Source organism: Toxotes jaculatrix, chromosome 2, assembly GCF_017976425.1.
Source record: "Toxotes jaculatrix isolate fToxJac2 chromosome 2, fToxJac2.pri, whole genome shotgun sequence".
Taxonomy (NCBI): domain Eukaryota; kingdom Metazoa; phylum Chordata; class Actinopteri; family Toxotidae; genus Toxotes; species Toxotes jaculatrix.
This window is the reverse complement of record NC_054395.1, coordinates 21,799,340-21,825,351: the sequence shown is the minus strand read 5'-3', so window position 1 is coordinate 21,825,351 and position 26,012 is coordinate 21,799,340. Positions and strand designations below refer to the sequence as shown.

General features: G+C 41.4%; 4 protein-coding genes across 5 annotated transcripts; 3 read left to right on the top strand and 1 right to left on the bottom strand.

Annotated features, from left to right (window-relative positions):
• The first annotated feature begins 1,147 nt into the window (after nucleotides 1-1,147).
• b3galt4 (UDP-Gal:betaGlcNAc beta 1,3-galactosyltransferase, polypeptide 4) lies at nucleotides 1,148-3,622 on the top strand. Its single transcript, XM_041056312.1, has 2 exons — nucleotides 1,148-2,685; nucleotides 2,793-3,622. Exon 1 carries the CDS (start codon nucleotides 1,492-1,494, stop codon nucleotides 2,605-2,607), a length of 1,116 nt encoding a protein of 371 aa, XP_040912246.1. The 5' UTR covers nucleotides 1,148-1,491; the 3' UTR covers nucleotides 2,608-2,685; nucleotides 2,793-3,622.
• An 885-nt stretch (nucleotides 3,623-4,507) lies between these two features.
• Nucleotides 4,508-11,874, bottom strand: wdr46 (WD repeat domain 46). The gene is made up of 14 exons (XM_041066921.1): nucleotides 11,816-11,874; nucleotides 11,395-11,559; nucleotides 10,599-10,679; nucleotides 10,390-10,502; nucleotides 10,161-10,248; nucleotides 9,305-9,366; nucleotides 8,731-8,835; nucleotides 8,479-8,629; nucleotides 7,610-7,845; nucleotides 6,695-6,848; nucleotides 6,061-6,208; nucleotides 5,423-5,613; nucleotides 5,185-5,298; nucleotides 4,508-5,079 (listed from the first exon to the last, which is right to left on the bottom strand). Exons 1-14 carry the CDS (start codon nucleotides 11,870-11,872, stop codon nucleotides 4,960-4,962), a joined length of 1,785 nt encoding a protein of 594 aa, XP_040922855.1. The 5' UTR covers nucleotides 11,873-11,874; the 3' UTR covers nucleotides 4,508-4,959.
• Nucleotides 11,875-12,930: 1,056 nt separating this feature from the next.
• Nucleotides 12,931-16,453, top strand: LOC121193187 (cytosolic sulfotransferase 3-like). Its single transcript, XM_041055388.1, has 8 exons — nucleotides 12,931-13,825; nucleotides 14,259-14,397; nucleotides 14,503-14,631; nucleotides 14,793-14,893; nucleotides 15,250-15,376; nucleotides 15,479-15,576; nucleotides 15,672-15,846; nucleotides 15,935-16,453. The coding sequence occupies exons 1-8, from the start codon at nucleotides 13,805-13,807 to the stop codon at nucleotides 16,045-16,047; spliced, it is 903 nt and encodes a 300-aa protein (XP_040911322.1). The 5' UTR covers nucleotides 12,931-13,804; the 3' UTR covers nucleotides 16,048-16,453.
• A 1,407-nt stretch (nucleotides 16,454-17,860) lies between these two features.
• LOC121193173 (cytosolic sulfotransferase 2-like) lies at nucleotides 17,861-22,000 on the top strand. Of its 2 annotated transcripts, none has more exons than XM_041055368.1 (8): nucleotides 17,861-18,147; nucleotides 18,764-18,914; nucleotides 19,048-19,176; nucleotides 20,076-20,176; nucleotides 20,262-20,388; nucleotides 20,481-20,578; nucleotides 21,344-21,518; nucleotides 21,612-22,000. In XM_041055368.1, the coding sequence occupies exons 1-8, from the start codon at nucleotides 18,007-18,009 to the stop codon at nucleotides 21,722-21,724; spliced, it is 1,035 nt and encodes a 344-aa protein (XP_040911302.1). In that variant the 5' UTR covers nucleotides 17,861-18,006; the 3' UTR covers nucleotides 21,725-22,000. The 2 variants fall into 2 exon arrangements, with proteins under 2 accessions (XP_040911302.1, XP_040911310.1); XM_041055376.1 differs by having other exon boundaries at nucleotides 18,042-18,147; nucleotides 18,764-18,902.
• Nucleotides 22,001-26,012: the final 4,012 nt, after the last annotated feature.

The window sequence follows — 26,012 nt, the reverse complement described above, 5'->3', positions numbered from 1 at the left end:
TAAGTATGTTTTTTTTTAGTTGTTTGTTTATTTTTTCATCTTTTGTCTCCTTCGAGAAAAATACAGACCAAAACACACAAACACAACTTCATATTTGCGTGCTTTTCGCCGACCACACGCAAAATTATTAGTACACAGAAAACAAGCATTCCCACAAACTCACCACCAGGTGTCGCCCTGCACCATCAGATATGACAGGACTATGTGCAGGAGAAAAATATGGGAAAGATTCACACCTGGTCAAATGACCGTGATTTAAAAAAACAAACAAACAAAACAACTGTAATTATGATAATTATCAGATATTCACCGCAGTGAACTTACTTATGTGGGGGTGAACTAATATTCACACTCAGACATTAATTCCGGATCCAGCGGAGTCTTCTTATCAAGTTTCACCGTATATGTTTGTAGAAGGAGGCCGGTTAGATCACCTCCAAACCCTATGTGTCCAATTGCTGAGGGTTGACTTCAGGGTCTGAAGATCGGTGTCGTTATTAAACGTTTTAGAAATGATTTTGAACCCTTGGGTCACATTACACTGAAGGTAACAAATATTATTGGTCTATAGACACAGTATTTACACTATAAATGATGTGGAATTGCTTCCACATCATATGACCCAGTGGCTCACAATCACTGTACGAGGTGATCTAACGGGCCTCCTACTGCAAAGATTAGATGAAGCCTGATAAGAAGACTCCGCCGGAGTTCGTCATTTTCATCCAAATTGAAACTGATACTGATGATATTCGTTTTTTGTTTTTTGTTTTTTTGTTTGTTTGTTTTTTTTTTTTGTAATAAATGATAATAAATAATTCAAGTGGGGGCGTTTTTCTTCTTCTCACTGGATTTTTTATATTGCTTACGGACTCCGATTGCATCATACTGTTCATGATTCTGGTTTGCATCTCCAACCAAGATTAATCTGAGTCTGTTAAGTGAAGGGTATTAACACCGAGCCAGTTACATCTTCTCCACGGCACATGGTTTTAATATTGCCTTTCAGTGATCAAACAGTGCCATGGGCTTTTTATGGATCAAGGCAACATTTATGGATACGAAATAAGAGCAAATAGGAATTCTGATTTCCTTTTTGATCTGTGTCAGGACGCGTTTTAACACATCAGGGCGGAGTAAAGAGCAAAAACAGCTCTAGGCTGCTGCCGAATCGACCGTTTCATTTGCGCAACTGCATGTCCTACTTCACTAAAAACTGACTGAGCTGCAGCATTAACACAGGAGTAATCACACCAGGACCTTTACCGCATCCTCACCGACATTGGCACTGTCCTCCGCCTGCTGCTGCGGATCTGGAGTCCTGAGCAGAGCAGCGACGAAGAGATTGAAAGCGGAGGAGACGCGAACAAAAGCAATGATAAAGGAGTGCTTCTAGGCGAGGAGACAAGGGAGGGTGGGCAAGGGAGAAAAGGGGAAGCTGCAGCAGCCATAGCGGTCTTTAGAGCTGCGCAGCGGGAGTGGAGGTTGGTCATGGTTGGACGGGGACTATGTGCATGTAAACCCCGGTTTGGAAAGAGAGGGAGCAGGCTCGGGGTTTTGCCTTTTCTTTGCGCGGGGATAGCGAGCGCAGCCCTGTTGGCTCTGCTCTTTGTGGACTTCATCGAGTCATGGGTCACCTCGATGAGCATGAACACGGTGGTGGAGCCGCACGCCGGCATCATCCCCCCGCAGAGCGTACCTCCCACCAGACCCGAGGAGTTCTTGCTGATGCCCAGCCCGCTCGTGTGCCAGCGTGCCAAGCCTTACCTCATCACCATGGTTACCACGGCTCCTGCCAATCAGAGGGCTCGCCAAGCCATCAGGGACACCTGGGGAGGGGAAGTGGAGGTGAGGGGCCTGCGGGTCATGACCCTCTTCATGGTGGGTGTAGCGTCTGACCCGGGACTGGCTAAGCTGCTGATAGAGGAGGCCCGAGAGCGAGGAGATCTGATTCAAGGGCGTTTTTTGGACACCTACTCCAACCTCACCCTGAAGACCCTGTCCATGCTGGGCTGGGCCCGCCGCTTCTGCCCTCAGGCTCACTTCATGGCCAAAGTGGATGATGATGTCCTGTTCAATCCCAGCGCCCTCCTGCACTTCCTGAACAAGAGCCGTAACCCTTATGAGCAAGGAGACTTATACCTTGGGAGGGTGCATCTCCATGTGGCACCGGACCGTGACCCGGACAGCAAGCACTACCTCCCTGCAGGGGCCTACCCTCCCTCTGTCTTTCCAGACTATTGCAGTGGGACAGCCTATGTTCTGTCCCGCTCTGCATTGCTCAAAATTTCCCTGGCAGCCTCTGCTTCACCTTTATCCACACCTCTGCCCCCCGAGGATGTGTTTGTTGGTCTATGTGCCCGGGCAGCTGGGGTACTGCCCTCACACTGTCCTCTCTTCTCTGGTGGTCCAGGTGTTCCATATGGGCGCTGCTGCTATCAGGCCATGGTGTCCATCCACCACATCTCACCCAGGGAGATGCTGCACTTCTGGGCTGACGTCCATTCATCTCCTCCCTGCTCCTGGCTGAGCTTGCGTGCTTCTCTGGGGATGTGCAAAGTCAGGGCGATGCTCGGGTCGGCTCTGGGGCTGGAGCAAGGGTTGTGAGGGTTACTGAGAGGGAAAACTGGAACCAGTGGGGCTATGCCTCGCTTCAATACTGTGAACAGCACAAGTGCTCTTCAGGTTGTGAGACTACACTGTGTGCACTGAGAAAACGTCACTTTATTTTTATAGCTTTATTTTTTTAAACACTGTAATGTATTTAACCAGCTTTTTTTTTTTTTTTGCAGAAAAGGGGTACGATCAGCTGGTAGGATGAAGAACTGTCTCAGTAATGTTTGACCTATCTTTAGACTGTTACAGCATCCTGCATCATTACACTGGCACAAACTATAGGTGTAGAACAACAAACATTGGCATGCTGATAGTTTACAGCGAGGAAATTCAGTTGCTTATGTGATGAATGCACATCCAATCAAGTACTTCTATTAACACGTAACGTCTGACATCGACAAGCTGCTACTGTCATATATGGAGTATATCACCTGGTACTTAAATTGTAGATGTTAGTCTAATAAGATGCTTAAATGCATGTCTCCAAAAAAAAAAACGGTACAATAGATATCAAATCACATATACCCAGTAGGAAGGAAGAAACTAATCATGAGCTATTGTGTTTAAAAATAATCACCTCAGTACATGAAATGAATTCATATTTTCCAATACTAAGGACATGATGATATGTGCAGTGGCAGGACATTAATTGGTCCATTGGAGACAGTGAGATATATTTGGCCAGTTCCGGGAACAGACAGCAGGTAAAGTTGTTCTTCTCTCTTCAAAGGCTGGGTAAATCTGCTGTCTCTTATCACCTAACACCGAAAATATAACAGTGAAGCTGATGTGACCCACGGCTGTGATGCCACCGAACAGTGATATTTATAACTTAATTATAATTGTGAGATCAAACACTATGTAGAGTGTGAATGACAGTTTTGTGCTGATGTGTCTGGGCTGGGTTTAGTCTCTGCTAGACCAGTCTGGGATGGGTGCGTTTTAAATGACACTTAACAAAGGGTCAAAGACTAAACCTCAGACTGTCTCGCTCCAACCACAATGTAAACACACTCAGGAAATAGATGTATTAATGAAATGCTGTTACCAATAAACCACTCTGTATCTTAATTTAGGTTTGCCTGGTGTCTTTTTCAGAAGACAAACACACACACACATCTGTTCACAGGTCTGCTTTGCTTCCTTTTACATTGCAACTTTCTTTTATTTGTACAAATTAAGCAAAGAAACTCATGTGACTTTTGTTTTCACCACAACAAGGAAACTGACAATGGGGAAATGAACTCAGCAAGTCTCACTGAAATCAGGATCTTGCATACAAAACCCGAGAACAAATTACATTTACAGAATATGCAATCCCAGCAAAGTATGTAATCACAAGCAGAGAGTCTTTCAGTAAAAGTAAGACGCAAAGTTTTTAAAAAAATATAATTCATTACAGTTCTTAATGCCCTCAGAGCACTGGGTGCCTGTAACTTCCAATAAATTGAGTAGTTTATTCCAGTTGTAGGGTGAATCCAGTCTCCCCAGGTCGGACTTGGGATGAGGAATTTTTAAAGCTGACCGATCCTGTGATTTGAAATACGCCTTGACCTCAAATGAGGATGTGAACATAACAAATGGAAGCTTTTGTTAGGCAGTGAAGATGCTGCTCTTGCTTAGGGGCTCTTGTGTCTCTTCTTGTCCTTTTCAAATCATAAACAAATCATTACAAAGCTCTTTTGCACAGCCCGACTAATCAATTGTCCTTGTTAGTAGTGGCTGTAGACCAGACATACCCTAGATATGCCTGCTGATAAATTTTGGAGCTGTTAAAGTAAGTCAATTTGAGTTATTGTGTTAAAAGTGCTAACAACACATCAGTATATTTCATCTTTGAGCATGTCTTACATTTAGGTGCAAAGTGAAATAACACTCTAAATTCAGAGGCTCGGCATTGTGTTGTTTATTTTAATAACATATTAATATAAAACATTTGACATACGCTCAGTCAGTTCAGCCACCAAAGCACTCCATTTGAAAAGGTCAAAAATTAGTGAAAATTCTGTTTATTAGTAGAGAAAAAAATACAGCTTAACACAAATTCTATGTGGCACCTATGGCCCCAGCGACGGCACCTCACATTATCCACTCATGGAGACAGGAAGTGCCTCAGGCCATCGGCATTAAATAGAACTGTCCTACAGCTGCACTCAGAACTGATTAACTGTTACCCATCAGAACATGTCCTCATTAGCAGACTCTATCCAGAAACTCTACAGTGTGTGTTTTGTTCTCACAGTGGAATTATGTGTCCAAAAAATGTGTCCTTTATATGCAGTTCAAAAGGTCGCTCCCACAGAATGCTGCTGGGGTTTAGTCAGCACAAAGGGTCACCCTTCTCTATTTTTTGAATCTGTCCAAGGCAGATCTGGAACTAGATACCGCTGCCTTCTTCTTCTCCCTCTCCTTTCTTTCTTTCTCCATCTTCATTTTGTCCTCCACAGTTTTCCTGATTATATCCTGAGGGACAAACAAGTCAAGAGAAATGAGCCAAGCACTGCAGACACAGGAGAAAAATCACTCTGTCATTTAATCAAACTTCATCTTAGATTCAGGATTACTCACCCTCTGGTCCTCATGAGCCACTTGCTTCTTGCGCCTCTCAACATTGCCAGCAGAACTACGACCTTTTTTCTTAAACTTGGGTGTAAATCTTTCATTGGCAAGTGGGTCAAAGCCCTGAGAAGACAAAAATTGCTTTAAGAAGACTGTAAACAATACTAAACCACTATTTCAAAATGTACAGATTTGTATCTCAAAATAAAATTTGATGTGCGCCAATAAGATACATCCTGACACTGACCAGAGCTTCGACTCTGTCTTGGTGTCTTTGCTGAAAGGTGGCGTGGTCAACTTGTCCCAGTTCACAGGGGTCCAGGCTGATGAGCTCCGGCTGGATCTTCTCCAGCAGGGCTTTAACCTCCCACTCTTGCCTCTGCTTTGCACTGCGGTATGGATTTGCATCCAGACCATCAAAGTTAGGTTCACCTGCACCTGTGAGGTTAAAAATAGGACAACAGTACCGTTTTAATGCAGAGAAAAATGTAATGCATTCATTATTTTTAAAGTCAAGTAAAACAGATAAGATAAGATAAACCTTTAATAGTCCCACAATGGGGAAATTGCACTGTTACAGCAGCAAAGAAGACACTCAGGATTTACACAATAATACACAATAATAATAATAATAAATACTATAAACAGTAAACAGTATGAAAAAAGAAGAAGAAGAAGGCTGCACATATAGCACCAGTTTTTAAGTCCAGGACAGAGTATGTGTGCAAGTGGTTTGTGTGCATGTGGTTTGCTCAGCACAGCTGGTTGTGGGTATTGAGTTTAGCGATGGTATATGTCCTATGGTCATTGACATTGTGACCTTGACCTATTTGCTGTTGTTGTCTGCTTCTAAATATGTATTTGTGTTGTGAAATCAAGTCAGACCTGGTACGAGCATGCTGGTGAAACCGTCTCCGTGTCCAACCCCGAGGACATCTTCAAAGGGACAGAAGTGCAGACCCCACACTGTTCCCCGAGCTCTGTGAGCCATGTAGGGTTTAGTCACTGGAGCACTCCACACGTCCTTGTACACCTATACACAAATTAGACAGAAAGACAGAATTAGACAGAAAGAGACACAAATTAAGTGATATGCAGGTTATAGGTCAGAAATGTGTAACAAAGTCTGTTATGTATCACAAATTTAATTTATGATCTTTTCATAGATAAGATTGCTTAGATCATGTTGCAAAAAGTAGTGAAATCTGTCCACGGTTGAGCACACTATTTAACATATACAGTTTCAGGTTTTCGATTAGAAATAAAGATGAATCAATTTTTATTTGGAATAAATTTCGTCTGGAAAACAACAAGAGTTTTTAAACTTGATTCACACACCCTGAATTCTGGCTCAGAAATGTCTCTCTGTTTTCTTTGTGTTGTGTTATTCTCCTGACCCATAAAACAAAGTGTTACCATCCATGGATGGCGTGACCTTCGTTTTTCAATATCCTGTGTCTGTGCCTGATCGTTTTTCAATGACAAATCATTAATCATGAAGTGTGGAGATGATAATGACCTGAACAATATCTCCCGTGGCTGCAGACAGCAGCCCTCTCTGGCTCAGTGACAAACAGGAAGCTCCAGCAGGGAGGAAGTAGGACTTGAGGGGCTTGAAGGCTCTAATGTCATATACCTTCAGCTTTTTATCCATTCCAGATGTCACCATGTATCTGCCAAATAAGAAGACAGTAACAACAGATTGCTCTCTGGTGGACATTGGGGAAACTGCAGTTAATTGGTCACCACAGAAAATATAACTGTTATTCAACTAATAAATGAAGCTGTTTATCATTTATGCATTTCTTCTGCCAACTTGTTGATCTTTAACTACTCGCCTGGGGGGGTGCTAGTACTACAATTTACAGACTGCTGCTATGAATAGTTGTATGAAGTGACATGTATGTGAGCCCTTTGAAATGACCTGGTTTTCTGCATTAATTGGACATGAAAAGTAATCTGATTATAGTCACAAAATACAAAGAAACACAATGTGCATTCCCTTAGTAATGGTGAGTTGTTCAGGCCTCAGAGGTCGCACAGCAGCCCCAATTCATGATGCTCCCTCCACCATACTTCACCCTAGGGATGATGTTTTAATGTTGGCATGCAGTTTTCTTTTCATGCCATACATGCTGCTGTATGTTCTTCCCAAACAAATACAATGGTGTCCTGTTACGGACAAATGTGTTTCCATGGGATCACATACTGTTTCCAACCTACACTGTAAATGTTCGACAGATGTTTTCAACAGGGATGAGAATACAATAACTTGTGTGCTACTATTTATTTAAACATAAAGGCAGATAATTCCAAAGGGTTCACTTACTTTTTGAATGAAGAAGGAATGAAGTAAAATATTAAAGTCTGATGCCTCTGAAAGAAACACAAAATCCACGTTGTCCTACATGAGAAGTTTTTTAAGGTGACTCACGTGCCAGTCTTGTCGACAGCGACAGAACGCACACCACCCTGGTGGCATAGCATCTTGACAAGGGCTTCCTTCTGGTTGGGTGACCACAGGGTCACTGTGCCGTTGGGGTGTCCTAGGTGGATGATGGCATTATGAGGGTTCTGACACATCACATCAAGGCGGCCAGTCTTGGTGCAAATGGCTGCCACCTCCTTTCCCACAGACACATCCAGGTACTGCAGGAAGCTCGTAGCACTCTGAGGACACGAGTGACAACAGGAAGGTTTGTCAGAGCTGCTGGTGAATTCAAGTTAGTTTTAAAGGGTCTGGAAAATAGCACTCACATCAGTGTGTTTGATTTCAAAATTATTGTTTTCATTTTACTCTGTGTTGGTGGGTTTAAAACTGTGAGGCATGGAGGGAATGACAAGAGGCAAAGATGGTGTGTGAGGTGAAAAGTGTATGCTTATCAACACACAACTCATGGAGGCAACTGCAGTACTTTGGGTCATAACTCAAATCTAAACAGAGACATTATACATATATATATTTTTTTAGATTCAGCACCACTTTAACTACCCAAGAATATCATTATCCCCACTGTCCGTCACAGGTAAACCTCCATAAATCTGCTTGAAAATCACAGAAAAAGGTGCACGTTGTTGCTCCTGAACTTGCCGGAGGATCATCACGTTTTTAAGGTTTCCTCACTATCAAAGGAATTCAGTAATAGTTATCTGGACATCCACTGGTACACTGAAAACAGGAACAGCTAATAGCTAATTTGGCATACCTTTAATAGTGAAAATGTCAACTGTTTAGTTGCCAGTACTATCCTCTTAAAATTAACATGCAATACAACACACGCAAAACAGTTTTAATGAACCCACCGCTGTGGCTAGCAAAAAGTGGTAGGGGAGGAACTGCATACGAAGGACGTCATTGAATTTGCGAATGCAGTGAAGCTCTATTCCATTGGAGTCATAGATATACAGCCACTTCTTCTGAGCCACTGCATACATGGTCTCGCTGTGGAGCCACCTAAATAAAGAAAGAAATGTATTTCATAAAACATGTTGCTAAGTGAAGCATGTGCTTTTTGCTTTGAGCGATGCTGCACAACGTACGGTTGGATGTCTTACTTTACATCATTGACAGACTCCATCACGTTAATCTCACACATCAGCTGTTTGGACAGCCAGTCTATACAAGCAACATGGCCTCTCCTCCCACCAAGCAAAAGGTGACTGAAAGAAAGAGAACACAATGTTAACAACAAATACACAACTCAAACATCATAAGCACAATTTGAACAATTTGACCGGGAAAAAAAAAGCACCAAGGCAGAGACTCACTAATCAGACCTAACTTTTCTTGGAACCATTACTCTGCTGCATTTTGACCACTGCGCCATTCAGAGCGCATATGTATGCACCATCATGTTAATAGGCTTCTTCTTCATCGAGTGTGTTATTATATATTATTTGGTGGTGATATATCAATGTTGGGCTTTCAGCTTCTTGCACCGCCCACAAGTGGCGAAAAAATAAAACAAGTAACGCAGGTTTACATAAAAACCGTCTCGAGACGATTTTCTCTTAATGCTGTGCTGATGCATGCTAATGCTTCCACCTTTCTGTTGCTGAATGAAAATAGCCATTGTCTTCCATTAATATCACACAGTGTTTGTGTGAGTATAGAGAAAATTATACTGACCGTCCAGTTTTGCTGTAATCCACTCGATATGGTCCAAACTGAGAGAGTTTCAGATTAAAATACTGAGGAGGCAGAAGAAGGAAGAAGAAAAACATAAAGACAACAGAGGGAATGTGGATTAATTTATAATAGTGCTCTTGCAATTAAGTTTAAATGCAGTCAAAACACAGTTAGCTATGGTTTATGCCTGACTCACAACAAGAGGCACCGGGAATGCTTTATATATGGTGCTCCATACTTTATTAAACTCAGTAAAGTAATTAAAACTACTCCATATGGAGCACCTGAGGTGTAAGTACGTCTTGTGAACAAAAAATTCCTTAGTAGCCAGAAAGAATTAAGAACAACTCAACAAAAAATACATCTCAGCCTTGTTCCCCTCTAAACAAACAGTGCTCTTCTTGTTTTCTACCTCTCTTATGAATTTTAAAACTAAAAGCAGGGATTAAAAACACATTGGATTTGTTAAAGTTAAACTTTCACACACAATATAGTAATAAGTAAATAAGTTGGGAACAATATGTGCCATGTACTGCTCATGATGACCCCTGCCCTCACTTTAGTCTGATGTGGGTTGCAAATCTGCAATCCCTCAAGTAACTAGCAGAGAATTCACATACAGTGTGTCTAGACAGGAATTTGTGTAAAGATAAAAGACCAATTCTTGCTCTAGAGAAAGTTTTTTTTTAATGAACAGCTACTTTATTATGGGTTGTTGCTATAAATCATTAGCTAAAGTAGCATAAAACTTTAACAAGGTCAAATCAGAGATGCCTTTATAAATAATGCCCCTGCGCTCAGATGTCAGGAATGAAACATTCCAACACCTCCACTTGTGTCCAGTAAGTGTCCCCACCTTTGCTCCAGATGTTATATCCACAGCATCTGCAATATCCTCCTGAGAGATTGTACACGTGTCTTCATCTTCATCTCCTTCTAGAAACCTGAAATCAGGTGGAAAAATGTCGCAAACAGACTTTTAATCAAAGGCTTTAAGTGGCCTTTTTCACCATTTTTAATTTAAGACTGAATGTCACCTAACACACAATGGCATGAAGAAAGCGGCAGCTTTTAGAAGAGCCTACCCTGAGTCCTCTGGGAGTAGGAGGTCAAACCGGGCAGCTTGTTTCTGGGCCATTTCTGAAGCTTCTTCTGAGCGGGTAATCACATCTTTCAGCTTGTAATGCTGACTGCGAGGCTAGAAAAAGACACATTTTAAAATGAGATAATAGCAACAGATAACACCACATACTTGCCAGAAATGATTTTAAAAAAGAGACATTAGGATGTTTACCTTTTTCATTTTATCTTTCCTTTTGAACTTCTGCACCCTGTCTTCAGGAATAGGAGCAGGACCAGGGAAAGGGTCTGATTTCTGAGGTAATATGAACAATAATAAGAGAAAATACAAATGATTTCCTTCATTAACCCTAGTCAGTTCATGTACAGCTGGGAGATACACAGTCATACCAATACTGGACCATAAACATAGGTACTATTAGGAATAGGAATTGAAAAAAATAGGAATTGGAGGTACTGTAGTATTGTACTGTACCTTAAATATAAACATACCATTTTGAATGCAGGACCTTAAGGAATTTAACCGTGTATTTATTAGTACTTTTACTTAAGTAAAAGATCAGTATACTTTCTCCACTTCTGCTGAGTGTATATGGCAGTATGGGGCAAAATGATGTTATGCAACCTTAAATAAAAACAAAAAGGGAAAACATTTACGGGGTAGAATTGATCTACTCCTGTATAATAAATGAACTTTCTTTTGTCCTGTTGTTGGTATCGGACGATAAATATTGTGATTCTCTGCAGACATATTTACCTGATTTACCTTTATATTTCCCACCTCTTCATAGTAACAGACAGTACAGGTTAATGGAAATGGTCACAACAGTTGTTGGCATTTAATTGTTGTTATCGTTCATTATTCAACATTATCATCATGAGAGGATTTAAAACGCGTGGCATTTTGACGCTGATCTGGTCCCACAGCAACCACCTCCGTTCTCTTAAAATAATAAGTTTATGTATCACTTTTCGACACTCATGCTATAAAAAGACAAAAAAACTCTTACCCCTGATATAAATTTCTTTCCGTCCCCTTGAGCTTCCTCTTGCTTTCTTTTCTGCGTCCTCCGCTCCTCCGGCTGCAGAGCCTCTTCATTCTGCCCTCGGTCTTTTCCCACTTTGTCTCCATCTTTGCCCCCTTCCTGAGGCTCCTGCCAGTACCGAGCCGGAGGCTGCCGAAGAAAAGCAAACGGAACGGCGTCAAGCCAACAACACTGACTTCAGGAGGAGGACAGAGAGTGAAGTGTATTTGTTTGTGCACAGACAGACGGTACGCTCGCCTCCTCCAGGACCCCGCACATCAGCGCTGCTGGCGCTAACAAATAATCAGCTACCGTGGCTTTGTGTCTGTCAGAAAGTGTCGGCTGGTGATTTCAAAAACCTGACTCGGTTTCAGTGATGAGCTTTCTATAGTAATTTAACAGTTACCTTTTTATTTTTCCCCACGTGTGAATCGTTCACCGCTTGGTCGCTGGGAGACGCCATCTTTGTTGTATACGTTTTTCAGTTCCTGCGACGTCACGTACGACTACGTCACTTCTGGTTCAGGAAATTATTTTTCGTTTTTTTTTGTAAATTAATTATTATTTATTTATTATAAGTATTATATATAAACAACATAACGTTATATTAATATATTTTATATACTTCATAAACAATTTTTTATTGTAGTGAAAGTAGTTTGTAGTGAAAGGCAACTCTGGCTCATGGAACAAACAGCACTCAAATACAATACAATATATAAGTAAGACAAGATAAACCACAAAAACATGCAGTGTGCAAACTTACATATGGCACCCAGTAATGGCTGCATAGAGCTGCGTTTGAATAAAGACGTGTGTCAGTGATGTGATTTGTAGATGTGTATAGATACTGTACAAGTTTGTAAGACAATACATACACATGGTGCAATGGTGTGGAGAATGTTTTCTTGGCACACTTAGGGCCCCTTAATACCAGCCAATCATGGTGTTAAAGCCACAGCCTATTTGGTCATGCTGATCATGTGCAGCCCCTTGTGGCCGCAATTTACCATCACATAATGACTGCCTCTAACATGATAATGTGATGAAACTGGTGACAAGGGGCTTTGTGTAGATACTACTTTACCGTGAGGGGTTTTACATTGAATTTCACAAGCTTATATTTTTTAATGTAAAGTCTGAATTTGAAAAGTAACTACACTACTACTGTTCTCTTTTTTATGTGGGAAAAAAAAGGCCAAGCAAAACAACTTACATGTTTATGATATTTGTGCCTCTGCAACTTTGATTCAGTATCTCTTACACTTATTCTGACTTTTTGGTTGTAAAATTTAAAGAGTAGCCTTTCAAAGGAGATCATGGTTATGACTGTAGTAAAAAAGACTGAAAAACAATAACCTTTTTATTTTGGGTACATTATTTTTGGGCTACTACACAAAAATGTAGGTGTCTGTAAAGAGTTAAATTTTAAGCTCACAGCTGATCTTTATCTGAGAGTTTATAGTTAAAGCGTTCCTTTCCCTCACAAGCTGCATCAGCTTCTTCTTTTCTGTCAAGCTCGATCATCCCTCTGCATTGCAAATTTTACTTTTAATTTTACTTTACAAGAAAATATGGAAGAGTCACTGAAAGGTTACAACATTCACTGCTGCACACTACGGTTGGATAAATGCTCATGTGGGAATTTTTTTTTCTATTGCAGCTCCATCCTTGCTGAAACGTTTTCGAAAATGGGCCAGGACTGCCGGAAAAGGGAGCCAATAACTTACTCTTCTTTAATTTAACAGAGACATAGATTTAAGAAGAACACTGCAAAAAAGAAGCCTTATGTATGTTCTCTTCTTCCTGTGCAGTATAATCCCAAAGGAACTTTAGAAAGGAAGGAATGGCATGTGTTTTGACTTGACCCATGCACAGTGTGTAGACAATTCCCAAGTGGCTAACATTTTTCAAATGTGCACACAATGTGTTCAAGATGAAAGCTTTTGAGACAATTTAAGGACTGTTTTAACTTTGTACAACCAGGCTAAAAAGAAAAAATGGTATGGAAGTGGTAAAACCAGTTTTTGACTGCTTATATGGAGCTGCAAAAGCTATGTATCTATGCATCTTTCCTGTTCAAATGTCTGATACAAAGACGTGGACCCACACACCACTGTAAACATCACTATACTATACTACACAGTGAGGTGAAAAAAGCTGATTCTAATGTCTAGATGAATTAACTGAACATGTGTGCTATGTCAAAATAGGGGACTAAAGGGTAAAAGCCCTGGAAATCTGAAAGGACAGGGATGGGCTGGACTTTCACGTCACATCTGGAACTGAGCCTACAATTACAATGGAGGCAGTGTTGTGCAACTATAAGCGAAGCTGGTCAGGAACAAAATTACAATCAGAGAGGAGATAAGTGGAGAAAATAGCTGCAATCACCATGTCGCTTGATCCGGAGAAGGTATGTCTGATGTCTCAAAATTAATTTGCCTTTTTCTTTCAAAGATCTACATTGTGCTTTACTGTCATGGAGTTAATTTCTTGTTAAGCATGTGATGTTACAGTAATGAGAATGCATTTTGTAAATGAAAGAGTTTCAAAATGTGTGCAAAAGCTATTTCATCCCGTCAAGGCTTCATTCTTGAAGATTTCAACCATTCATTTCTTTACCAGCATGTGTTTATTTTCTTAAGTGTAACCTAAGAGTTTGGCTGTTAACTATTTGTTGTCTCTTTGCCTGTAAAAATGACCCATAGATTTTTGTTTTCTAAGACAATCTTATTTCAGACTCTATAACTGACATCAATGTTGCTAACATTCGTTTCCCTGCTAACAAATTGCTTCAGCTTGTTGATTCATTTTTTTCTCTCTTTCTTTTTTTTTTTTTTTTGAAGGCAGCTGTGCCTTCTCGTCCAGAACTGCTTGATTTCCATGGAGTCTCAATGACCCACTATTTCACCGACAACTGGGAGAACATTCAAAACTTCCAGGCCAGACCAGATGATGTACTGATTGCAACATACCCAAAAGCAGGTCCATAAATGTGAACAGTCAGTGTAAATGCTTTACAGCTCTTGAAAGTGTGAACAGAGGTGAGGAGTTTAATAGTATTTTGTTTCCCTCTCTTTCTCTCTTTAGGAACAACCTGGGTCTCCTATATCCTTGATCTGCTCTATTTTGGTAAGACAGCTCCAGAGCGTCAGACGTCCATCCCTATCTATCAAAGAGTGCCTTTCTTGGAGATTGCCATCCCGTCTATTGAGCCAGGTTGGACAGATACCCACCAAATTTCTTGAACATCCACCACAAACATGGAAGTATCATATTTTTAACAAGACACTACATTAACCACTGTAAAATTCAAGAAACTGTTGAAGCACTTTGAAGGATCATGGGATTGCTTACTCAATCTACACCTCTACATGTAGGAAAAGACCTGGCAGACAAGCTCCCTACCTCCCCTCGACTCATTAAAACTCATTTTCCAGTCCAGTTTGTGCCAAAGTCCTTTTGGGAGCAAAACTGCAGGGTACAGTAGCCTGTGTGTTATTTGAATTATCACAGAGTATGATATCAAGATCGTGGATTATGCTGATGTGGTGCAATCCATGGGTTTACACTGTTTAATTACACCAATAATTTAATTGCTAGCTTAATAATTACACCATCAGACCATTGCTTAGAGCAACTTTAACCCAAAAAAAAGTGTGTTAAACTTGAGCAAATCAACTTCAGAAACATGTAGGACACAGATTTAATTCAAAGACTAAAGAATAACAAAGCGAAACAAAAGAATCTCAAGCATGTCTGCCTCCAGTTACAGTAACAAACACTTGTCATGTTCATCCTCTGATAATTTAACTGTTTTTCATTTTTCTTCTGTAGATGATCTATGTCGCCCGCAATGCCAAAGACAACATTGTGTCTTTTTTCCACTTTGATCAAATGACAATGATCCAGCCAGAGGCTGGAGACTGGACCAGCTACCTCCAGAGATTCAAGGAAGGAAAGTGTACGTATATAATATTATAAAGATGTTTTTCAGTTTTAAAAACACACAATCATTTCTCCAACACTGTTGAAGTACTTTATTTTATTATTCTGTGGCTCTCAGTGGTGTTTGGATCCTGGTATGATCACGTGAATGACTGGTGGAAGAAGAAACAGACTTATTCAAACCTCCATTACATGTTCTTCGAAGATCTGGTTGAGGTAATTAAGTTGTTTTTGAGGGTCACTTCCACTTCAGGCTACTTTTCTAAAGCTGGTAATAATGGAGTGATAATATCCGACCACTGTGTTTTCAGGATACTGGACGAGAAATAGACAAACTCTGCTGCTTTCTTGGTTTGTCTCTGTCAGCTGAGGACAAAAAACAAATTACAGGTGGAGTTCAGTTTGATAACATGAAGAAGAACAAAATGACCAACTATTCTACATTCCCAGCCATGGATTTCAAAATTTCCACCTTCATGAGGAAAGGTAAGATGAACAATAATATGCTGCAAAAAAAGAAACTGACTTTCCACATTGAGCTGAAATACCTGAGTGAGTCTCTGTGGTTCTGCAGGGAAGGTCGGTGACTGGAAAAACCATTTCACTGTGGCCCAGAGTGAAGAGTTTGATGATGACTACAAGAAGAAGATGAAGGACCCCACACTTAATTTCCGCTCTGAAATATGAACAGCACAGGCCAGGCTGGGCATATATGTGAAGTGCAGTGTAGTGAAGTGTGTACTATCACCTCAGATGTGACAGCAGAGAAGTGGAGTGTGTGTTCTTGCTAATTGTATCTGAATTAAGGCTGTTAACTACATTTTATGAAGCTAACATGAAATCAAATGACTTGCATTGTCTGAAGGTAAATGTTTCCATCAGGAGTATGTATGTACGTAGAAAACACAAAAATCAACCGATGATGGAATAAACCAAATAATTCTCAAATAAAGGAAACATGTAGGCCTTGAGTTAATATTTAACCCACTATTGATCCAATGTCTATTAGACTGACCCTTCACAAGAATTAAAGGTTAATGTGTAATGAAAGAGCATGTTGTGTATGACTGCACACTGATTAGCCTGATCAGTAAAATCAGTCCAAAGGTATTCATTCATATCCATATTTTTTCACAAAACAATAAGAACTCATTCTTTTCTTTCATCTAATTTCTTGTGTATGTGAGACATTAACTCACAGACTAATCAAAAAATAGGTAAAAAATTATAGAAGATATTGGAGCGACATCGCTTTTTCAGTTGATTTGGAAAAGGCTGGCTGTATACTGTATTTTTCTTATTGTCAACAAATTCCGTGAAAAGACCAAAACCAGCAACGAACTGGTCCTAGGGTTGGAAAATCTTGGCTGGGGCGGCCCTGGTGAGTGGTTCTCAGAGTCTGACACTCCTCAGACTGAATCTCTCGTCGTGTCGTCGTGGGTCTGTCGGTGTTAACATTTCACTTCTGAGCCGTCTCTCCACAAACTGAGGCAGGAAGCTGTACGGCACGGACCTGCCGTCCGCAGCCTCCGGCACGCCGTGCATCCGCACATTATTTCTTCTGGATCTGTTTTTTTCTGGAGTTCATCGACCAGCGTCTTCTATTCTCTCAGTGTTTGTTGGAGTGAGTGCACAACACATTTCCAGCTCTGCCGCACCTTCTTCGCGATATTTTTTTAGTTATGTAGTTGATTTGTTTGTTTATTTGTCGTTTATTGTTTAATACGCACAAAGGATCCGCACCAAACCCAGTGGAGGAACTGGGGCATAGACTAGGTGGGAAGGACGCACAGGGGAACCCCTGAAAATTTGGTGCCAATCCAGTTAAAGGGGCGGATCGATTTTTTAAAAATCCTTTTCGAGAAAGCGCATATACCGGCCTTACTGAAAACATTTGCCCTATGCTTTCAACTGAAAGCCAAACTACTTTCTCTTGGAATTGATCGATCATTTAATCTATTTAATTCTATGGATTTAAACCTTAATCAATTTTATAGACAAATAATGCTCATCACAACTGAAGTGACGTCTCCAAAGTTTATTTATCAGCAGGATTACAAAAAATGAACTGATTTGCTCCAAACTCAGTGTAGGGGTGGGGCATAGGTCAGGGAAGAATCACTTTGGTTTGGATCCAAGAATTATTTTTTATCTCTTTTTTTTTTTTACATTGCAAAATTGGGCACTTCCACCTAGATGGAGGAATGCACTCCTTGGAGTACCACAGTGGTGTTGTATTGCTTGTGTGTTCGCTCCTTTTTCATATCCTCTTTCATGCCCAGTTTAAATTCCTCTTTCCATGATGTGAAGAGCAATTTCTAGTTTGCTTTGAGTCGGTCTTTTCCTGCTCTTGCTTTTCGTGCATCCCCCCTGTTCTTTGCTTCAACTCCCCCCTCTCATCCTGGTTTTGTCCGATGATCCAACAAAATCTGCCTATCAACATTTTTAAAATCATGATCCTTTTTTTTTAATGTGTGAACCAAAATAATATAGAACTCAAAGATCTGAATCATGCGTCTCTTTTATTTCATTCATTCGTGTGCAAAGATAAACTTGATCAAAGAACCAGGTAGAGCTTATCTCTGACCTGTTAGCAGTGGTTCACCTGTTTCACTTGTCAGACTTAACTTTGATAAACTGTAACTCATGGCAGTTGTATGCACACGCCTACATTTATTTCAGGATGTTGTGCAGCACGTCACAAGGAGCATTACACAAGAAAAAAGATTACATTTGTGTGCAAGATTCAGACACAATCACTGTTTTGAGAACTATCTACTCAGCAGGGTGAGTGCGCAAACAGCTACTTGGAACTCGAGGAACGTGGGTTTAAAAAATGTATTTTTTTTAATGTGCTGCACTGAAATGTTATTTGGCAGATTATTACATGAGCAAAGCAGTGATATTTTTCATACACACCTGTTTGTGTATCTGCTGGGATTAAGGATTAAAATGTGGACGCAAAACCAGGAAATAAAGAGTAAGGGATTGAAGGGATTTCATTTTAGTTTAATTTGGTTTATTTAATGTTCCAGTTGATAAATAAATCTAAGCATCATTGTGCTTTTGTGTATTTCAGGGTGTTTTGTGTGGTGTGGCTTAGTTGAACAGGAGATGTTGTAATGTTCGCATTTCCCTTTGTTAGTAACACTCACATGCAGTGCATGGTTTTAAAGCTGTCTTGTCTTGACTTGTTTTTCCTCTCAAATGCAAAAACCACAAAAGTCACGCAGTGATTGTGAATCAGTACCATACTGGCTAATTATTATTCCTGCACAAAACCAGTCCAGTTTTAATCATTTGTAGACTGGATCAAAAGATAGCCGCCTAATATGTTTAGGTATGAATCTTATCCAGGCAGCGTTGCCAATATTCAAAATGTCATACTGATATTTTCTCACAGATGGAGCTGCCACCTCGACCAACACTGTTTGACTTTTATGGAGTCTCCATGACCAAGTACTTCACTGACAACTGGGACGACATACAAAACTTCCAAGCGAGACCAGATGATGTTCTCATAGCTACTTATCCTAAAGCAGGTGGAGTTGCATGTATGAGAGTGTGGAACTGGTGGCATCACAGTTATGCTCTTATTCATCTTGTGTTGATGAATGACCTGGATTTATTTATTTACAATCTTCAGTGCCACTGAACAGCATGTGTTTTCATATGTTTTAATATCAGGGACTACATGGGTCTCTTACATCCTGGACCTGCTGTATTTTGCGCAGACGTCTTCTGAGCGTGAGACATCCATCCCTATTCACGAGAGAGTGCCCTTCCTGGAGATCATCATACCTTCTCTACGCTCAGGTTGAATCATGTGGTCACTGTCACATTTATATTACACTGTAAAACATTGGGTTGTGAATGCAAATTTAAATCGATTGCTGCCCTTTGCCTCCATAATCTCTTCACAATGATTGATGGTTATTGCCACAGTGATATTTCTTTTATAGGCACTGTCCAAAGTCCTCAAACAAGACTCTTTGCCTCAGATCAGTTTTGGTTGCAGACGTGCACTTCTTCATGTTGTCATATGGTGGAAAGGCTGCTCAGTGGCTTCCTGTTGGCACTTTACAAATTTAAGAGCTTATGACTCTGCAGTAGTTATTAAAAGGGATGCTTGACACTGTCTGACATATGTGTAAAATGAGATTTGTCCTTTTTCCTCTGCTGCTGGATGAGTGGAGCATTGATTCTGACTGACTTGCTTATGTGCACAGTCGCAGTCAGTCAGATTCATAGAAAGCCAAATGATGAGTTTATGCAGAACTGCCTGCTATGGCAATAGAGTCCAATCGAAATAAATATTTGAATATCAGTACCTTTCGGGGGTCTTCCCCAGCCCTAATAAGTGGCCTTTCTGTCCTGAAAGTTGTGGTTATTACACAAACTTTAAAGCTATAACTGATATTTTTCTGATAAGAATGGATAATAGTGGACTGTAATGTAAAAGCATGATCCCACAGAGATTAATCCACAGTGAATTATGACTGGACTCTTCAGTTCCCCTCAGCTCTACAGAGATTTATAATCTCTTTCAGCTCATTGTTTTGGCTTTCGTGGTCTATCACGATTTTTTTTTTTCCACCAGTTTCACCGGAAGCACCCTACAGCTGTTTTGAGTGTTTTTCATGGTATTCTCTGGAATGTATACAAGTCTAACTATGCATGCAATCAGTCACAGACGATTCCTTCTCTTCACAAAGGTAAAGACCTTGCAGACCAGCTGCCCACCACCCCTCGTCTAATTAAAACTCATCTACCAGTCCAGTTTGTGCCCAAGTCCTTCTGGGAACAGAACAGCAGGGTAAAAACCTGTAAAATATATGATATTGAAACTTTAAATCTGTCTGATTCAGATAGATTTAAAGTTTTCTGTTCTCTCTCTGTAGATTGTCTATGTTGCCCGTAATGCAAAGGACAGTGTAGTGTCCTATTTCCACTTTGACCGCATGAACCATATCCAGCCAGAACCAGGAGACTGGAGCAACTTTCTACAGAAATTCATGGATGGAAAGGGTGAGTTCAAAGTAGTTTTCATATAAATGGAGGCTCAAGTTCCCTTTCTTTCCTTTCTAAATTTTCCTTCATACATTGTTCTATGGCTTCAGTGGTGTTTGGATCCTGGTATGACCATGTGAACGGCTGGTGGGAGAAGAAACAGACATATTCAAAACTTCATTACATGTTCTATGAAGATCTGGTTGAGGTGAGCTGAAAGGTGTTTGTTCTTTTGTCTGACCTCTGCTGGTCATTAATGTTGACAGCTGGTTGCTTGAAAAATTCCAGCATGTTCTATATTGAATGGAATAGTTTGGGAAATATGTAAATTCATTTTCTTGCCAATAATTAGGAGAGAACAAATAAATGAATATGAAGCTAAAGCTAGAGGACAGTTTGCGTAGCTAAGGATAAAGACTGGAAAGGAGCGAATCAGCTAGAGAGACTCAAGGAATTCACTGTACCCGGCCAGAAAATAGTCCAGTGGCTGTGGGGAGTCAGTTGACTGAAACATGGAGGAAAGTCTGAGGACATCTGGTGGGCAGATGGAGAGTGTCAGGAGACATTGGCAGAATGACAAAAATATATAGGACTGAAACAGGAATTGTGACAGCCAGTTAAACATTGTCACACGGTAATCAAGTGAGTCCAAAATGCAGTTTAAGGTTGTAATGCTCCCATATAAATGGCCTGCTGTTAGCCTGGTAACATAACATCCAAGAGGACATGGGAGCAAATGAGCATAATGCCCAAAATGACAAACTCAGACATTTTCCATGTTGTATAGAAATCAGTGTTGTGCAGAGATATTAAGAGTAATAAAGCTGTCAAAGACGTTGAAATTATATATATATATATATATATATATATATATATATATATATATATATATATATATATATATATATATATATATATATGTCTTTAATTTATGTATCACATGACTGACACTGAAATTCTTTAATGTGTGCAGGACTCTGGACGAGAGATAGACCATCTCTGTTCCTTCCTTTGTTTGTCTCCTTCAGCTGAGGAGAAGGAAAGAGTCACAACTGGAGTGAAGTTCGACAATATGAAACAAAACAAAATGATCAACTATTCCACCGTCGAAATTATGGATCAGAAGGTGTCTCCTTTCATGAGAAAAGGTAAAAAAATATCTTCTGGGAAGAAGAAATCAGCTCAAGCCATTTATCACTGATTTCATTAAATTGCCTGAATGATTGTGTTTTTTTCTGCAGGGAAAGTTGGTGACTGGAAAAACCATTTCACTGTGGCTCAGAATGAACAGTTTGATGAAGACTACAGGCAGAAAATGAACAATCCCACACTGAAGTTTCGTACTGAAGTTTAGAGGTCGGGCCCAGCTGTACTTCAGGAAGTAGTGAACTGGTGTGGGATAATATAGATGATAATGCTGGTTTTCCTGTGTCAGATATTAAATGACAAGGATATTGTCTAATCAGTCCAGAACATTTCTCCTCATAATGAAGTCAACTAATGAAATAAAATAATCATTTTACATTTATGTTGTCTGTAAGAGGAATTACTAACAGTCACTTGGAAAAAGCAGCGGTGTATATTAAAATCCTGAAAAACAGCTTCGTTTTCCCTAAAGTAAATAAAAAATGAAAACAAAACAACTTGTTTACCTTTGTCCCTTTATTTCTTACATTCCTACTGTGCAGTGAATCATCTTCATGAATCTTATGCAGGTCCAGGCACAGCACTTTTCTGAGGCCATTCAAGAACAAGAGTTCAAATTCACTCAGTTTTTACAGATAAGTCCCACCAGGGACGCTGTGGACAAGTCAGCATAAAAACTGAAGTAACAGGATGTGGTGTGCTCTTGTGTTTTGTGGGTTTATTGTCCAGACTGATGGGGTTCAGTCCAAAGTAATATCCATCTGTAAATACAACAAGAAATGATGATTGCATCTTTATTGATCCCTAAGAATGGGTAAACACACATTAGTTTTCAGGATTCTAAGTGGAAATAAACTGTAGATGACTGCAGAAGCACTTTGAATATTTTGTGTTTTGCATCTTTTCCATGGAGTCTGGGTGGCTCACTATTCAGGCCAACATCCAGGCCAGACCAGATGATCATGGACGATGTTAGGCCCATTTTAGGGGGGCTTGAGCCCCCCTGAAATGTCCTTAAGTCCCCCCAAACAATCTGGGGGGAGTCAAGAATAGTTAACAAACATATTTCTGGTTGTTTCTATCAATTAAGTGTGACTGCGTGGGTTCTCTCCGGGTACTCCGGCTTCCTCCCACAATCCAAAAAACATGCATGGGATAGGTTAATTGTTATTGTTGTCCAGTCCAGGGTGTACCCAGCCTCTCGCCCATAGTTAGCTGGAATAGGCTCCAGCTCCCCCATGACCCTGACGGATTAAGCGGTAGAATAATAAAGAAAATAAAAGAATAATATACAAATAAAATATAGAATAAATATTCTGAATAGCACAAATCCTTCATCACACAAATGAAAACACACTGAAGGAAATCTAATTATAACACTATTAACAAAAACTAAAACCTGACCTGTCTGGCCTTCCTTGATGCAAAATCATCAATAATGTCATCATATGAAACCTGCTCCCCTATTGAGTGATTGATACTGTTAACAGCAAGTCCAGTGAGCCCTTCCTTACACATGGTTGACCTCAGGTGCGACTTGATCAACTTTAGCTTTGAAAAGCTCCTCTCTGCTTGAGCCACAGTGACTGGCAGAGTAAGTGCAATCCTGAGAGCAGGATTATCAGAAAAACAAAACCGTGCAGGAATTATAGGCATAGGAATTATAGGAATGAAAATGTGCGTTATTTGGAAGAAAGTCGAGGTGACACAGCTTCTGAGCACGGCACCTGCCTTCAGGTGCTCATCGTAAATGTTGGCACTCACGGATACGATTTTCCCATAATCCCTTGCGGCACAGCTATAGCACATATTTGATCAAGGAGCAATGTTGTTACTCGGGGAATTGTGCCAAAATTTGGATACACAGAGTCTCCCCGTCCAGATGATGTGCGACAGTTACTCCTTATCTCCCAAAGTGCAGATCTGTATTGTCAGCCCTTCACGTTCAGTTATTTTGACAAACAATAGTGCTGTTCTGAAGTTTTATTTGATCTTGGTGTATATATTTACACTATGATAACATTCTTTAGGAGCCTACAATTTCACATCTCCTTCGTCTTCCAGAACAGAAACAGTCTGCTCCAGCTATCGATGGAGTTTTTGGAAAGGACTGGTGTATGACAGTTTGATGACTGACTGAGCGGCTGAGCCAATCACATTTCATTAGAAACAGGGATCAGCTCAAATGGGGAGGGGCCGCTCGTATCCCCCCTTAATAAACAAAATATTAGTTTGACCCAGTCCAGCGGTGCGGAATCATCCCAGTCTAACGTTACGTTCCACTCTGTGCCACCTGCGGCTGCGAGGACAGACTGCTGCGGTACACTGATGTTGCATTTTATGGGGTAAAAAAATGTTCCGACCACCGGCCCGGAACGGACCGGCCGTTCGGGAAACACACTCGATCCCGTCACGTGATTCACGTGACAAACCGAACCAATCAGGTGATTCGTATGACGTTCGAAGCACTCACCTGCTTCACTCAAGTGCTTCAAACGTCAATACTCACCTGACCTAGCCACACCTCGGCACATTGGTTCAATACAACTGCTTCATGAGATATGGCGCGTGTTTTCGGAGGGACATGGTGCCCTATTGGACATTACTGTACAGAGCGGCCCCGTGGCCCAGGGACATGGTGCCCTATTGGACATTACTGTACAGAGCGGCCCCGTGGCCCAGGGACATGGTGCCCTATTGGACATTACTGTACAGAGCGGCCCCGTGGCCCAGGGACATGGTGCCCTATTGGACATTACTGTACAGAGCGGCCCCGTGGCCCAGGGACATGGTGCCCTATTGGACATTACTGTACAGAGCGGCCCCGTGGCCCAGGGACATGGTGCCCTATTGGACATTACTGTACAGAGCGGCCCCGTGGCCCAGGGACATGGTGCCCTATTGGACATTACTGTACAGAGCGGCCCCGTGGCCCAGGGACATGGTGCCCTATTGGACATTACTGTACAGAGCGGCCCCGTGGCCCAGGGACATGGTGCCCTATTGGACATTACTGTACAGAGCGGCCCCGTGGCCCAGGGACATGGTGCCCTATTGGACATTACTGTACAGAGCGGCCCCGTGGCCCAGGGACATGGTGCCCTATTGGACATTACTGTACAGAGCGGCCCCGTGGCCCAGGGACATGGTGCCCTATTGGACATTACTGTACAGAGCGGCCCCGTGGCCCAGGGACATGGTGCCCTATTGGACATTACTGTACAGAGCGGCCCCGTGGCCCAGGGACATGGTGCCCTATTGGACATTACTGTACAGAGCGGCCCCGTGGCCCAGGGACATGGTGCCCTATTGGACATTACTGTACAGAGCGGCCCCGTGGCCCAGGGACATGGTGCCCTATTGGACATTACTGTACAGAGCGGCCCCGTGGCCCAGGGACATGGTGCCCTATTGGACATTACTGTACAGAGCGGCCCCGTGGCCCAGGGACATGGTGCCCTATTGGACATTACTGTACAGAGCGGCCCCGTGGCCCAGGGACATGGTGCCCTATTGGACATTACTGTACAGAGCGGCCCCGTGGCCCAGGGACATGGTGCCCTATTGGACATTACTGTACAGAGCGGCCCCGTGGCCCAGGGACATGGTGCCCTGGTAGCTTCGGGCTGGCCATCGGGAGGTTCGGGAGGCTTTCTGAACGGCCTCGCAGCCGCAGGTGGCACAGAGTGGAACGTAACGTTAGACTGGGATGATTCCCCACCTCTGGACTGGGTCAAACTAATATTTTGCATATTATATATATACACACACACACACACACCTATGTGTGTGTGTGTGTGTGTGTATATTATATATATATATATATATATATATATATATATATATATATATATATATATATATATATATATATATATATATATATATATATATATTTGTATTTTATTGTGTCAGCTTGAAACCATACAAACATGTAATGTAGTCGAACAAGAATGTGCATAGCGAATCAAATCCCAAACAATCCACGAACCAATAAATGACACATCTTCATTGCACTTCATTTTATTGACCACTAGATGTCCTACTCGAGCACTGTGTCATTGAAGCCTCGGGTAATGAACCATTTTTTTTTAATCAGGTGTCCAAGCTTCAACAAAGCCTCCATCAGCCATCACTACCAACACTTATGGACAGGTTAATAAGTGATGCAACAATGAGTACTCTGGTTGACAACACATATCCTCCGGGCGCTCTCATGCTCCTCTCTCGGGCTGTGCGATGCCCCCCGAACAGGCCCGAGAACCCGTGCACTCTCATCTCAGTCAGGGTACCGTTAATACATGCATATGCTGCTGGGGCATGCTGAGAGATGGCGACGGCTGCCACACTCTCCATAAAGCCAGTCACCGCCATGAGTCAGGGTGCCGTCTATACATGCATATGCTGTTGGGGCATGCTGGGAGATGGGGACGGCTTCCACACTCTCTTGACTGATGTCATTTTCACATGGTACTGGTGCAAATACAGATTATACC

Excerpts from the sequence above, each read along its gene's own strand:
- b3galt4 (XM_041056312.1), top strand. The coding sequence starts at position 1,492 with ATGGTTGGACGGGGACTATGTGCATGTAAACCCCGGTTTGGAAAGAGA.
- LOC121193187 (XM_041055388.1), top strand. The coding sequence starts at position 13,805 with ATGTCGCTTGATCCGGAGAAG. Across the intron at positions 14,398-14,502 it reads TGCAACATACCCAAAAGCAG|GAACAACCTGGGTCTCCTAT; the intron begins GTCCATAAATGT and ends TTCTCTCTTTAG. Across the intron at positions 14,632-14,792 it reads CATCCCGTCTATTGAGCCAG|GAAAAGACCTGGCAGACAAG; the intron begins GTTGGACAGATA and ends CTCTACATGTAG.
- wdr46 (XM_041066921.1), bottom strand. The coding sequence starts at position 11,872 with ATGGCGTCTCCCAGCGACCAAGCGGTGAACGATTCACACGTGGGGAAA. Across the intron at positions 10,249-10,389 it reads CTACTCCCAGAGGACTCAGG|GTTTCTAGAAGGAGATGAAG; the intron begins GTAGGCTCTTCT and ends ACCTGATTTCAG. Across the intron at positions 7,846-8,478 it reads ACTTTTTGCTAGCCACAGCG|AGTGCTACGAGCTTCCTGCA; the intron begins GTGGGTTCATTA and ends TCGTGTCCTCAG.
- LOC121193173 (XM_041055368.1), top strand. The coding sequence starts at position 18,007 with ATGGCAGTTGTATGCACACGCCTACATTTATTTCAGGATGTTGTGCAG. Across the intron at positions 18,148-18,763 it reads AGAACTATCTACTCAGCAGG|ATGGAGCTGCCACCTCGACC; the intron begins GTGAGTGCGCAA and ends ATTTTCTCACAG. Across the intron at positions 18,915-19,047 it reads TAAAGCAGGTGGAGTTGCAT|GGACTACATGGGTCTCTTAC; the intron begins GTATGAGAGTGT and ends TTTTAATATCAG.